General features: G+C 49.3%; 1 protein-coding gene across 1 annotated transcript; it reads right to left on the bottom strand.

Moving 5' to 3' along the window:
- Positions 1 to 2,713: 2,713 nt before the first annotated feature.
- Positions 2,714 to 5,877, bottom strand: LOC124687507 (tobamovirus multiplication protein 2A-like). Its single transcript, XM_047221285.1, has 6 exons — positions 5,306 to 5,877; positions 4,806 to 4,905; positions 4,275 to 4,355; positions 4,092 to 4,196; positions 3,217 to 3,402; positions 2,714 to 3,121 (listed from the first exon to the last, which is right to left on the bottom strand). Exons 1-6 carry the CDS (start codon positions 5,566 to 5,568, stop codon positions 3,035 to 3,037), a joined length of 822 nt encoding a protein of 273 aa, XP_047077241.1. The 5' UTR covers positions 5,569 to 5,877; the 3' UTR covers positions 2,714 to 3,034.
- Between the last annotated feature and the right edge of the window lie 9,310 nt (positions 5,878 to 15,187).

The following is a 15,187-nucleotide window of genomic DNA, read 5'->3' as shown; positions in this document are numbered from 1 at the left end:
TATCTATGCAGCGCTGATGGTTTGGCTATGTTTGGAGGAGGCATGGATATATATATAGGGAACCTGAATTGTTTCGTGGAGCAAGTTCCATACTTGTTTGGTGAAGCAAGATTGAAATGGTCTCTTGGAGATCAGCACGCGTTTGAAGCATATATAATTATTAACATATATGCCTTTAACGCGGCTAAACGGGCTGGTTCTCCTCATGGTATTTCCTTCCCCAGGTAAATGACTGTTTATTTGGTTCGACTCGGTCGTGCAGTATGTCGACAAGCCTGACACTAGTTACGCGGTAGATTCAACGTGAAGAGTTCATGCATTAGCGTCGGCGTCATGCATGACATTGATGCATGACTAGTATGGAAATCTTTCCTCATAAAAATTCTGTTCAAACTTCGCAAGCCAGATCCAGGCATCACATGCATATCGATGAGAAGGTAGAAAAAAGGGAATCTCCGCAAGCGGTACCGCGCCACAGAACTAACCGCGGGAGCAGTTGAGTGCCAAGGAGGGATTTCGGTTGGCATTTGACTTATGGCTCTGAGCGCAGCCTATGCAGGCATATAATTTTGGAAAATGCTTTGGATCAGGCGGAGGCTCGGGGCGCTGGCAACCTCCGCCTCAACCGCCCGCCACGCGTCCCACTAGGTCCCACCACCTGTCCCTATCCTTATCTCTTCTCGTGAGAAAAAAATCGCGTGAAGCTTCCTTTCCATTGCCGTTCCCGCTGAGCTCTCCAACGCCGTCCGGTAGGTCGCCACCGGAGCCGCACCGCAGGTAGCCGCCGGAGCCGTCCCGCAGGTCACCGTAGGCGCTGCCACCCATCCTCCTCCCCAATTTTCCTTCTGGTTAAATGGAGCACACCGCCGCCTCCGTCCCCGGCGACGGCCGGCCTCTATGGAGCGCCACAGCCGCCTTTTCCTCGTGAAGGGTGGCTTTGATTGAGCGCGCCGCCACCTTCTTCCCACGCGACGGCCGCCGCCTCAATCCCGCGCGCCATCGCCTTCTTCCCACGCGACGGCCGCAGGTCACCATCACGCGCGACGCCCGCCGCCTCAATCCCGCGCACCACCACCTTATTCCCACGCGACAGCCGCAGGTGACCATCCCGCGCGGCTTCGGCTCATCAGCCCACCTCCGTCCCCCACAGTGGTTGCACGCCTCCATCCCGAGCTGCTGCAAGCTGGGCGTCGCCGACGACTACCGCAAGCATACACACCTGGTGCTGCCACCAGCTACGACGGGCGCTTCGAGCGGCGGTGAGCAGTGGTACCATGGGCGACGGTGGTGCTAGCTAGCGCCCCTGCTGCATGCCCCTCGCCGGCGGTGCTGGAAGCCACATCGCTGGTGCTTCCACCGGCTAAGACTGGTGCTTCGAGCAGCGGCTAGGAGTGCTACCATGGGCGGCGGAGGGTGCTGCGAGACAATGTCAACGGTGCTTCCAACAGGCGACACAGGTGCTTCCAACGGTGTTGGACGGTGCTTCCAGCGAAGTCGGATGGAGCTTCCACCGGCTATGGCGGGTGCTGCAAAAGACACCAGTGCAAAAAGGTTAGCGGCGGTGCTACAAACGGTTATCGATGGTGCTACCAACAGTCGATGGCGGTGCTGCAAAATGCAAATGATTATGCTGCCAGCAGGAGTTGGAATGCTACCGGTGGTGGGCCAGCAAGGGGTAGTTCTTGATGCTACGATAGTATAAATTTTTTGCTACAAATGTTCTACGGTTCAGCTACATTAGTATAACTTTTGTGCTACAATGCCTCCGGCGAGGTCTCGGGCGATGTCCGTGGCGAGGGCTCCAACGAGTGGTAGTTCTTGATGCTACGATAGTATAAATATTTTGCTACAAATGTTCTGCAGTTCAGCTACTTTAGTATATTTTTTGTGCTACAATGTCTCCGGCGAGGTCTCCGGCGATGTGCCCGACGAGGTCTCCGGCAAGCTCCGGTGAGGTCTCCGGCGATGTCTCCGGCAAGCTCCGGCGAGGTCTCCGGCGAGATCTCCGGCCACATGTTTTTTCTGTTTTATTTTCTAGGCGAACCGTTTTTGCTTCAATGAAGCAAAAGTGGGGCTTTTTTTTGCTACAACGAAGCAATGTCTGAATTTCTGCCTTCGACGAGTCTTTTCTTTTTTTGTTTCTAGGCAAACCGGTTTCTGCTTCAATGAAGCAAGGACGAAGTAAAGTCTGAATTTTGATTAAAACTGGACACATGTCATGCAGGGAAGCCGGAGGTTCGGTTGGTTGTGGCCTCCGAAGGATTACTAGCGCTGTCCTATAATTTTTCCCACCAAATGTGTAAATGAGTAAATGAGCGATTTTTAGCACCAAGTGTGTAAATTATTAAATGAACATGTAAGTGAGCAAATTACTACCAAGTATTATTAAAAATGGCTAATCTTAAGTGCCATGATTTCTTATTGTGAAAGTCAAATTTTTTGTTGCCCCTGCTTATGCCCCAGGTAGGGTGTTTGTCTATCCATGCTAGAGCATGGCCTTTTCCAACCGTGTATATGTATGTACAAATATTCTTATTTCCTAATAATAAATCGCACAAATGGAAATGAGATCAATGCCCTGATACAACAGAGCCTCTCCTAACAAAGTAGCCTGCCTGAACTACCAATTTTTGGTTCAATAAAAACAAGCAATCAGAATCAGGGCTGTTCAAACTTTGGCTCAAGCATAATACCATGCTGTCACACAAATCGGTTGACAGGGATCAAACACGCTACATTGCCCAATGCAAACAAGTTCACAAACAGAAGTTCCATAGGGCATGTACATAATAGACCGTGTTCTCTGAGACCAAAACTAAGTTCGATTATTACAGAACTGAAGGACGCGGCATCTACACCTGCTGACAGACTTCTGACTGTAAATGAAAAAACTGGGGTGGGCAAATGCAAGGGGTCGTCACATCCTGCACAAGCTGGAAACATTAGACCACCAGCCACATGTTTACAAGGGAGCCCATGTTATTGCACAGCTGGATGCAAATTGGGAGACCAGTATTTTTGTCTCAACCAGGCATCAGAGGATTGTGCATCGACTTCTTTGTTCTGCGGGAGATATCGTGGCCTGTTGAAACCTGTTTGGATCAAAGCTATCCACCCCATACTGCCACAGCACAATATACGAGTTACAAACAACAAAAGGACATGTGCACTAAAAGGGTAGGGTACTAATAGTAATTAGGATGAGCAGTGCTATACCTTGTCTCTCATTCTTTGGCTCCACGCATCGTTCCTGATCGGACGGTAGTCAAGATTGGGCACCCTAGGATCAGTATTCACCAATGGCTGACGGACTCCAGACCTCGCACCAATGTACTCATCATCACTGTCATAATCATCTTGATTGCCTGACTGCACTATGAGGGCTACAGTGAACAACAGTGCCTGCAAAGGTGTTAGTTAGGAGCCATGGGATATTAATAGCCTATTACTGATCTGGAGCATGAAATCTGAAATCCATAAATAATACTGTAACATAGAAAAAGCTCGCTGGTGTCCATGCGCACACTATGAGATGGAACATAAGTATGCCATGATGAGAATATGGAACACAGTAGTGGCAAGTTAATAAAGCATCACTAAGATCTGTCATTTTACACACTATTATATATTATGCTGATTTTGATGTCGTTAGCAAACCTAGACATCAGTTAGTACTACAACATATTTTCTTTGGTTAGTACTCGCGATGATAACCTGTGTAGGTAAGCTGAAGAAAACATTGAACAACCCGGAACTTAATGTGGAAAATCATATGAGTAAGATCTCTGAGGATAATAAAGCAACAGAGTAAGATATCAATGTTATATAAACAACGGTACTACCATATCACTAACTTACCTCTGCATATGCTTCTTAAGAATGTGTGACACAAAATCATAAGCACATAAAAAGATGTATGATTTTATAATTCTTTAAACTATAAAAATAACAGTTGTTCAATTATTCAGACAAGGTTTAATAAATGTCACAAGAACAAAGTTACATTTTTGGAAAATATAAATCTAAGTTGTCTCATAGATGCCTTATGAAATTATACCCAAGTGTGTAATGCAAATTTGTTCCCCTTATACCTCAAACACAACAGCTCCAAGTGCAACCCATTTTGCAATTTTCCAATTTTCTTTGAGGAAACTGTAGATCATGTCAAAGTTACCAGTTTTATCAACTGGAATCACCTGCACAACAATAATGATTAAACTCTAAATACCTAGAGAAAGAATCATCCTCAACAAATGAAAGACAAGCCTACTCACATGTTTCCAGTTATGATCGAAGAAAATGAAGCATCCTGCAGCAAGCTCTACTATTATGAACAAAATGATGAGGAATGAATACTTTTCTGAATGTCAAGGAAATCATAACATGCTAATATAGGTAAAATAAGGTAGGATATGTTGCTAATAGGAGCCTAAAATCAATCACAAGATGTAAAACGAACATGTAAAAGTTTATATGAAATGTTTCTTGCGTATCCAACAACAACTTCAAAGTCATTCTCCCAAGCAAGTTGGGGTAGGCTAGATATGAAAACCCAACAGAAACATAAGGAAAATTATGTTTCTAACTTAACCTTACTATGGCATATCTCTTTTCTCATGTCATTTTGTGAGCAGTAATAATCCCACATCTTACTAAATGTTTATCTCCCCAGGGACACGAATTCAATGTAGATATCTTTTATGACTTGATACCTTACAGAAGATACAAAATCATCATGCAAGAAAGGAAATAAAGTAGCTCCAGAAAACATATATATTTATAACAATGTATGCAGTCATGGATACAGTGGATAAGCAGCATCCGCTCCTAGATGACGCTCCAGCACAACCGAAGATGGAGGTAATGAAGAGTACAACGCCGATGCCAATTAACGCAAAAATAAACCTGCAGGGAATATACAAAGGGTGGGAAAAATATGTAAGAGAAGATCCAGAATGCAAGACATTCTCAGCCCTGCATGAGGACTTGCATATAAAGTAGACTCATCCTAGTTTTTGAACGAATCGAAATTCTCAGTACGATATGGAGATCCTACAGCCTAGAACAATCACTGATATTAAATATAAACCAATATCCGCATCCAGGTAAACAAAGGTCATTGCAGCAAAAAAAATCTCGTGGTAATACAAACAATTATAAGTCACTGAAAGGACAAGTTTCTGACAAGCACAAGTATGTGGACATAATAATAATAAGTAAATAAGAAACCATGTGTAGCGTTAATCGCATGAGTTGGATAACTACAGTTTTATACCGAAGAAAAGGAGATCAAGAGACGACGCACCAGGCGCTGGAGAGTCTCTCCGCTGTCCCGTCTGGCAGAGACGCATCAAGAAGGAGAAGAAGCATCGGCCGCCCAAGCCGCACGAGGTCGCCGCTAGGAGCCACCGACGGCGCCGGCGCCGGCTCCGGCTCCGGCGACGGAGTGAGCAGCTGGAGCCACATGACGAGCAGGTAGACGCCGTAGCCCGTGACGGCCATCCCGACCACCATGACGACGAAGTTGAGCAGCTTGAGGATGCATTCGAAGAAGCCCCTGCACGCCATGGCCTCCGACGACGACGACGAGGGGGCAGAGACCTCACCGGCCTCAGGCAGAGATTGCGACGGCGGTGCGCATCAGCTCCGGAAAAGGGGCGGGCGGAAAGGTTGACCGATCCGGCAGCGGACCACCCCGCGTTTGTCGATCGATCCGGGATGGGAGAATCTGGCCTGTGGAGGGAGGGGATCCGAATTTGCGGTGAATTGGGGATTGGAATGTTGGTCCGCCTAGCCCGGCGATCGATAATAAAAGAAGAAATTCCGGGAAGAGGGCGGGTGCCGTGCGTTTCTCTTTCTCTCTATCCGTCTCGCCCTATCGTGTAACCGTGGAACTGAGCTGAACTGCATACTCGCCTTAAATGAACTGTACGGTTTCCAATATTCAGAAGATAGTGAAAAATAAATTGTACTCCTCATTGTCGCATTTTTGGTACACCCTTTTTCCCATAAAAATTGTCTGATATTTGTTAAAATTTATATGTATTTAGATGCTATCTAATGTCTAGAGTTACAAATCTCGACAATCTTCATGTGAAGGACGAAGAATAAAAACATGTACATCTAAAAATATTTTAGTGCATAGGCTCTCTTATTTTAGAAAAAGCTGCCACAGTTAATTTGGAATGGATGGAGTACAAGATAGTCACATTCTAGTGTATATAAATTATTTCAAAAGTCAAATGATGTATAGTTTTACTAAATTTTCTGAGAAATTATCTATATCTACAATATCAAATGTGTATAGCTATGAAAATAAACGTCATTAATTCGCAAAAAAAAAGAAAAAAAAACTTCATGATGAATCTTATGATATTGATCTGGTATTTCAGACGTCGACTTTATATCTACATGTTTAATCAAATTATGTATCATGTAGTAACACTTATATGCACTACATTTCTAGAGTACTGCTTTTATCCTGCTATTGGTTTGGGGATGACGTTATTAATTTTCATTAGGTACGTTGACACGTTATGCATTCTTCGAAACATATGGCGCGACACCGCAGCAGTAGAACGCACGAGATGGATGACGCCGTGGCAGCTGACGAGATACATAGGCACCTACCTGCATGTAGTTGTATCCTAGTGGTTTTGATTCATCCGAGCACAAGCATCTGCCGCTGCATGTGGAAATGGAACCACACGAATAGTCCCGGGCATCTTTGTTATCCTCTTTGGATGCACGCATGTGAAAGCAACGTATCGCCGAAACGAAAATGACTGGCGAGATTATTTTCGTTTTTTATGGGACAGGCGAGACTTTCTTTTCCGTTTTTTTAGGACTGGTGATATGTGTAATTATATTTAGACTCCTTTTGTTAACATAATTCTTTTTTTTTACTTGAACATCACTTATTTTTAATATCTTTTTTTGAGAGGGTTTTAACATCTTTTTTCGTAGCACATCTTATTTATAATCCCCTTTAATCTGTTCAGATTCGGACATCTACTAATGGGCCAACAATTTGGGGTGTGCCTACTCCAGATGAGCCGGCCCATCCAGTAGAAGTAAAAAAGGCTGGCTCTTTGAGCAAATCGTATTTGCCTCCTTAAGCGCCGGTTAGCGTACCGACACTAAGGGAGGAAGTGAGATGGGTCGCGGCCTGTTAAGGGAGAGGTGATCACCGAAGAAGAAGTTAACCTTGTCGGAGACGGGGAAGACACGGTTGGTCGCGGTGTCACCAGCGGAGGTGAGGCCAAGAACTTAGGCTAAGAGGGTGCGGGAGATCGCCAGCGACGAAATTAGGGTTCGGGGGTGCAGAGATTCGCTGGACTTGGGAAGGTGGGTGGGTTTAGAGGAAGGTCCGGGGCGGCGGCAGGCCGACGGTGGGCAGTAGGTGGAGGAGGGCAGTACGACAAGGCTCGAGGGCAGCGGGGCCGTCTGTGGGCATCGACAGCAGGCAGCCTGACCGGCGTTGGTGGTGGGGGTCGAGGAGGTGGAGAACGAGAAAGAAGATCAGGAGGAAGAAGACGATCTAGGTGGCCTTGGCCAACCTTCGTATCCACATGGGCGTTGGTGGCGTCCCTAACGCCAAAAGCGTCATATAGGAGAACCTGGCTCTTCGATTGAACCTTTAGTGGGCTGGATGATCCGTCGTGTGCATACACGAGTCAGCCAATCCCATCTAGGAGTTTTTCTCGATGCCACCATGGGCTTGGTCCTCGTTGGTCCGCGGCCACGGTGAGTCGCTACCACCTCTGTGCGTGTGCGCCTCGCGACAAGGAGGGCAGTGGCATGGCAAATCCTATACATCAATCAGGTCGGTGCCTAGTAGGTACCGCACATCCCCGCGCTTAGGAGTTTTTTCCTTTTTTGTTTTATTTTTTATCTTACTTTTTTGGTTTATCTTTTATTTTTAAAATTTGAATAATATTAAAATTCAAAAAATAACATTCGTAAAATATTCAAATTTGAAAATTCTTCAAACTTGAAAAATATCCAAATTCAAAATGTGTTCATACTTCAATAATGTTCAAGTTAGAAAATTGTTCAAATTTAAAATTTGTTCAATTAAAAAAAATTGAAATTTTGTTCAAATTTAAATGATTTTCAATTTTAAATTTTTTTTAATTTTTTTAGAAAATTCGAATATTTTGAAAAAAATAAAGAATTGAAAATATACAAAATTTAAAAATGTCAAAAAAAATTAAAAATTAGTTAACTTATTTTTCGTGGAAAAATAAATACTTCAAAAAATACAGAAAAGAACAAGAGAAAAATCGAGAAAATTAGTATTACATGTTGAGCCTGGCCCAGCTCATGTGGGATAGTGTGCGGCGTCCCACATGAGACGACCAAGTCGATGGCGAGGAGCCCCAGTGGCATGGCCTGATCTTCACATCCTCGCACATTAACGTGTGGACGATGCCGGTATCGACCGTACCACAGGAAGGGCAATAGTGGCGCATGGAGGATCCCCGTATCGCTCGTACCACATGAAGGTCAAGCGTGGCACCAAAAAATCCAACGACGGTGGAGTATGTGCCAGGAACCCTCATACGATCCGAACTGAGGGCATGGGACACGTTCCCCGAGCAAGAATTCAACTCGTGGTGCCGCACCATCTTCCCGGGCAATGACGAGTTGGAGCAGGACGAGGGCGCCGTGGACGAGGAGCTAAGGGTGGGCGGTGACGACGTGCCTAGCATGGAGCCCCATGACAACACAACCGACTACCTTAGCCTCTTCGCATACAAGCGGGAGCTAGCGGCCATCAAGAAGGGAGAGGAGGGTCCCTGCAACCACCCGATCCGGATGACAACAAAGCACTCGTGGTGGCCATCCAGTTGTTCAGGTAGTTGGAGGACCTACTGTTGTGGGTATACTTACGTGGGTGTCATCGATCGACGGTCTCTAGATCCGGCGAGCCGGGTGGCCTGCACGTGACGGTGATGAGGCATGTGGCCCATCGGGCGGCCCGATTCTTGTTGATCATGAAGGAAGAAGTCCAGCCCGGGATCGGCGAGCCGGATCCGTACTGAACATAGGAGTAACCCGGATCCATGGAGGCCCATGAGGAACCCGGATCCGATACGACGTATATGGAAGGCGGATCCGTGACGTGCACGGCAAGATATTGTACCGTAGTTAGGCTGTGTGTAATCCGGCTAGGACTCTCCATGTAAACCCTAGATCCGTGCGCCTTTATAAGCCGGATCCCGGGAGCCCTAGAGGCACAACCACAACTCATTGTAACAACGCGAAAGTGCCCGGATAATTCCGGACAAGCAGCGGTAGGCCCTGTCATCGTGCGGGTGTTCCGAAGCCGGGTAACTCGCGTACCACCGTCCCGTGTGCACTCCGCCCTATGGCCCCTTCTTCTCCCCCTCGTGAGGATCCCTCCTCCAGAGGTACCGTCGATTAGGCAACGACGGTTGGCGCCCACCGTGGGGCTCGTGGCGTACGGAGGCCGGAACCGGGAGGGTTCCGCCATGGGAAGCTACGACGACACCATCGGCTGTGGGGCGAGTCCTCTACGCCGGAAATCTGCCGATCGTCCCTCCGGATGAGTGCTGGATTCCGGCTAAAACCGACCCCATCAAGCTCTCCATCGTCCCAGTTGGCGGCATACACATCTTCATCGGGGAAACCGTCGATTCCGATGGAAACCCACTGGTAAGTAGCGCTGACGCGACCGTCGCTGAGCAGGACGCGATCGCGAAGATCCGATCTCGAGACGCCTGGAACTTCCTAGTGAGGATTCCGCCTTAGATCCGGAAAAATCAAAGCCCACCCAATCCGCCCTGAGCAGGAAACAAAGGTGGAAGACCAATGCAGATCCGCCTGGGTTTCCCAGGTGTTAGAGAAGCAAAGGTGTCACTTCGTACACTTCTTGGCCCATACCGCCGGAACCGCCCCTCAAGCAGTCGGAGCTGGTCCTGAGCACTTGCTTTCCGACATAAAACGAAACATGCGCATAATATTAAACGGATAGCAGGATAAGTGTTTCCGCCCCACGCATAATTGTTTCGTTCCTAGCTACTTAAGAATTTAAGTCTTATTACAAACCCTCACTGGGGCCAAAATGATGCAATTTGTTTCATTGTTTTAAACAGGAACTCTACTCGGAGTCTTCCTCTTCAGATTGCTGGTAGCTGGAGCCGTCGTCGCTGCCACCAGATCCGGCCGCAGTCGTTTCCGAGTTCTCTCCGGAGCGCTCGCTGCTGGACCCGGATCCTTCCCCATAAAACTCGGCTCGCCTCGCTTCCTCCTCTCGCATCGGAGAAACCTTCGGGCGGATTGTGTTTGCTGTACCGGAACGAGTGATCCACTCGCCCGACAAACAAGCTCCTCATAGCCTTCGGTTTCCGCGAGGAGCGCTCATGCTCGGAACTCTCGGGGGCTCCGCGTGCGGCTTGCGCCATGTTGAGTGACGGGAAGAAAGCCTTGCAGGTGGCTAGGACTAAGGAGGCGGCTCCGCGCGCGAAGACTTCGCCGGTCCTTGATGAACTCCGGCACTGTCGCATAAGTTTGGTCATTGTATCAATGATCGTGGTTTTGGCCTTCTTCGACGACGTGGCCGTGGCGATTCCGCGGCAGGCTTTAAACAACGCATCGATTGAGATCCGCACTTCCTCGTATGCCTCCGTCCTCGTCAGGTTTGAATCCTTTGTCCACTCAAGGCCAAGGCTTGCTGTGGAAGAAAGGGGTTCAGTTCCGTCAGAGAGAACATATAAGCTGGTCGGAGCAAACGACGTGGAAAAATGCTTACGGAAGATAAGCTTGTCAATGGCTTCCGCCTCCGCTTCCAGGGCTTTGTTCTTGGAAATTAAGGTGAGCGCGCGGCCTTGACTTTTCTCCAGCTTCTCGATCAGTTCCGCCTTCTCACGGGCATGCTTCTCGGAGAGCTCTTTCCTTGCCTCAATCTCTTTGCTCGAGGATTCTTTCATGAAGTTGTTGAGGGACTCGTTCTCCGCCTCAAGCACCTTGACCTTGGCGGAAAGCTCAGCAAACGAGGCATGCTTGGCAGTTTCTTCTGGAGACAGTCAAGTTGCGCATGTTATGCAATATGAACTATGACAACACAAAAAGTGAAATACCCGGGTTTTGTACCTTTAAGGCGGGTCTCGAGCAGGTGGATAGCCTTTTGGCTATTTTCCGCGTTCTGGCGCAGCCCCTCAATCTCCTTGATCTGCTCAAGCACATGGATGCGCAAGTCTTCGTGCAATTTTCGTGTAGTCTGTGAGACAGGCGGGGAGTTAGTCGGATTTAAAATCTTGGGGGCGGCAAGGAATTCAGTTTGAGGTACAAATATTTTAAATTTCCGCCTAAAGTACATTCTGGGAAAGCATCGGATAATACACACGGAGCTATATCACCCAATGCTTGGGGGCTAGTGTTACCTGCCGCACTTCCTTGTGCTTGGCGAAAAAATCTTTCAAATCTTTCTCCAGTTCCGCGAGATCTCGTGTCTCCTCGTCCGGCTTCCCCCATACCTTGTTCAGCATTGCGGAAACTTCCGCGTGACGCTGTGCGAGGGTGAGCTTCTGGAGGGATGGAGTTGGCTCGAGGCCGACTCGGGCGCATTGGTAACTTGGAGGAGCTTGACCTTCTGCTCTTGTTCTTCATTGGTAGGCCCCGCGAAAGCGGAGCTTGGCTGATCAGAGGGAGGAACGGGTGAGGAGGTTCCCTTGGCGGAGTCGCCCTGGTGAGCGGGATCTTCAGGAATGTCGTCAAGGTCGATGATGTCCTTTGGATCCGGCTTGGAGGTGGATGAAGCTTTTGGCGGAACTCCAACCTCAGGAGTAATGGGAAATGAAGCCGGAGATGGCTTGGCCTTTTTCTTGTTGACCCTTGGGGCCTTGGGAGGCTGGCTTCCGGAACTTCGGGAAAAACATAAAAATATAAGAGCAAGTGTTAAATCGGAACTTGGGTCTCGGAAGAAGACGCTTACCCGGAAGGCTTGAAAAAGTGTTGGATGGCAGGCTGCCCCTTGTTGCTCGGTATTAATCGGCGCGAGGCGCTTCTTTTCCGCCTCGGCTTTCGGGTAGCCGCGATGCTGAGTGTCTCGCGGGGCGTTTCGCGTAAGGGCTTGAAGGGGCTGGTTTCTTCCTCTTCGCGGGACGTGAAGCTTCGGGAGCTTCCGCCTCGACGTGGCCTCCGGATCCGCGTGGCCGGTGGATGGGACTCGGAGGAGAGTTCCGAGTTGATTTTCCTCCAGCCGCCTCGAGCTGGTTCGAAGTTACACTTAGCCAAAAGTTCGAAGAAAAATAATAAACCAAAGTCGAGACGACGTACCGCGGTTCCGGATCCATTTGTATGGATATCCTTGTTGCATACGTGAACATGGAGTTCACGTGAGGTCTTGAGGAGAACCCGGATCCTCTTGTCGATGGCGTCAGCGGACAGATTATCCTTGGTGGCGCGCATTGGATCATCGCGCCCCGTGTATTCAAACATCGGGCGGTCCTCGTTTTGTAGCGGCTGGATCCGCTTGGTAAACCAGGAAAGGGTTAAGTCCTTCCCTGTCAGCCCCTCCTCCGTGAGCTTGCAGATCCGCCTAACGGCGCGGGTTAGTTGAGGCGAGTCGGAGAAGTGGGGGCAGTGCGTCCATGATGGAAGCTCGGTGGGAGGGCAGTTCTTGAAAACTGGAAGTTTCTTTTCGCTCGCCGGGTCGGAGACGTCCTTCAGATAGAAGAAGCCCCCGGACCAGTACCTCGCGGATTCGTGGCGGTCGGTAGGGGGGTGACGCGGCCCGGGCGGAGTATAAAAGTGATGGATCCGCATGTAGCGAGTTCGGCGATTGCCGGATCCTCTCTTTCTTGACGAGAGAAAAAGTATTGGAATAAAGAAATCTCGTGGGTTACCCGGAGATGGCCTTCGCAGAGGGCGACGTGGTTGCTGATGGCGAGGACGCTGTTTGGAGAGATGTTGTGGGGTTGGAGTCCATACGTCTTCAGTATCTCCAGGAAGAAATCCGAAGGCGGAAATGAAAATCCGCGCTCCACCAGTGCTTTCGTCGACACCATCTCGTTGTCCTTCGGAGCCGGAGCAAGTTCATCCAGGAACCGACCTCCAGCTTCCGGGTTGCGAGAAAGCCCTCCGACTCGAGGTTCTTGAGCTCCATCTCGGTGGTGGCACAGGGCCACCACTTTCCCTTAGCTTCGGAGTCGCGCTTCAGAGCTTTGACTTCTTGGCGGCTTCCTCCGTCTGCTGCACCATTTGACCCGCTTCGGATGTTTTTTCCGGGTGAGCGGAGGTCCCTCGGTTTCTTTGCCGGAATCCCTCGGAGGATCCAGCTTAACCAGGGCGAAGGGAGGCGGAGCGGAGGAGATCGGCGTCGCCATGATTGGTTCCGAGCTTGGAGGCGGAGTTGTTGAAGACATCTGAGGAAAATAGTTTGTCGGAAACTAATTTTAGTCGGATCCCATGTCGTCTTCCCCAAAGTTTACCCCTACCAACTACGGCACGAGAACGACGCTCGAGAGCTCACCGTGATGGAGTCCGCGGTGGTCGGAGTCGCCGGCGACGAGGTTTCTGTGCGGCGGCTCGCTGAAGTTAAGAACTGGACGAACACTGTGCGGCGGCGAGGCGGCTCCGGCGAAGTTCCGGCGAGATTCCGGCACGGCGGAGAGGAGCTCGAGGGCGGCGCTTGGCTGAGAGCTGAGAAGGGGTGAATGAGGGTAAAAGTGCTCGACGGCGGATATTTATAGGCTGAGCGGATGAGATTCGTGTTCCGCATCCTGCGGTCGGAACGCAAGCGTCGCACCGTTGGATGCGTGACACGTGTCCCAAACCCTAGCAGTAAAAATGGATAGAGATAAGTTACCGCGGAAATCGCGCGAAAGTGGCGCCAGAATTGGCGGAACCGTTTGAGTCTTTTAAGATTCCGGGTAATTGCGTAAGGATAAGTTTGTTCTCGTTCGTGCAGGGAGTAACCCGGAGATGTTCTTTGGAATGTCGATGGATGAAGTCCCGCAGGGTGGGAGCATTTTCCGGCTATAAGTTGGAAAAAGAAGAAAATGCAAAGTTGGAGCTCTTCAAGTTTCTCCGCGTTGCCGATGATGCCGGAGACTTAAGAAACCAGCATGGCGGAAACTGCAGGGGAAACCCGGAGAACTCTGGGGGCTACTGTTGTGGGTATACTTCATGGGTGTACCATCGACAGTGCCTAGATCCGGCAAGCACGGGTGGCCCACAGACGGTGATGAGGCATGTGGCCCATCGGGCGGCCCAGTTGCTGTTGATCATGAAGGAAGAAGTCCAGCCCAGGATCGGCAGGCCGGATCCGTACCGACATAGGAGTAACCCGGATCCATGGAGGCCCATGAGGAACCCGGATCCGATACGACGTATATGGAAGGCGGATCCGTGACGTGCACGGCAAGATATTGTACCGTAGTTAGGTCTGTCCGTAATCCGGCTAGGACTCTCCATGTAAACCCTAGATCCGTGCGCCTTTATAAGCCGGATCCCGGGAGCCCTAGAGGCACAACCACAACTCATTGTAACAACGCGAAAGTGCCCGGATAATTCCAGACAAGCAGCAGTAGGCCCTGTCATCGTGCAGGTGTTCCGAAGCTGGGTAACTCGCGTACCACCGTCCCGTGTGCACTCCGCCCTATGGCCCCTACTTCTCCCCCTCGTGAGGATCCCTCCTCCGAGGTACCGTCGATTAGGCAACGACACCTACCTAGAGGACCTACCCATATGGGAGGACATAGCCATATGGGACGACCTTGCCATGGCCCTGCCGGACTCCGCACTAACGCATGTACTTGCCTCCGGCACCTGTGGTTGCCATCCAGATCGACGAGGAGGAGGATGTGTAAGCAATGCCGACACAAACCCTCGTTCTAGGGTTTTAGTTTATATTTTATGTCCTTTCATCCGCCCGTATGTAAAATTATGTTTAATATAAAATAATATTAAGGCAAAAAGATGCATCGTGCTGCTGGGTTCACCCCGACCCAAACAGACATGACCCCTTTTCCTAGGCCGACCTAAATAGATCAAAATATACATATTTCAGGTGCTCATGGGCACACTGCAAAAGACTGGGTGCAAAAAAAAAAGATAAGAAAAGTGAGGAAAAGAATGAAAGATGAGAGGAAAATAGGCACATGGCCGTTAGAAAAATAAAAGGCTCTCAGTGACACAAAAAAGTACCAGCCATTAGCAC

This window comes from Lolium rigidum, chromosome 1 (assembly GCF_022539505.1).
Source record: "Lolium rigidum isolate FL_2022 chromosome 1, APGP_CSIRO_Lrig_0.1, whole genome shotgun sequence".
NCBI lineage: Eukaryota > Viridiplantae > Streptophyta > Magnoliopsida > Poales > Poaceae > Lolium > Lolium rigidum.
Note: the sequence above shows the minus strand (reverse complement) of the source record. Positions and strands in the feature narration are given on the sequence as shown.

Coding starts and splice junctions, on each gene's coding strand:
- LOC124687507 (XM_047221285.1), bottom strand. CDS start 5,568: ATGGCGTGCAGGGGCTTCTTCGAATGCATCCTCAAGCTGCTCAACTTC. Junction 4,356..4,805: donor GCGGATGCTGCTTATCCACT/GTATCCATGACT, acceptor CATTCAGAAAAG/TATTCATTCCTCATCATTTT. Junction 4,197..4,274: donor TCGATCATAACTGGAAACAT/GTGAGTAGGCTT, acceptor ATTGTTGTGCAG/GTGATTCCAGTTGATAAAAC.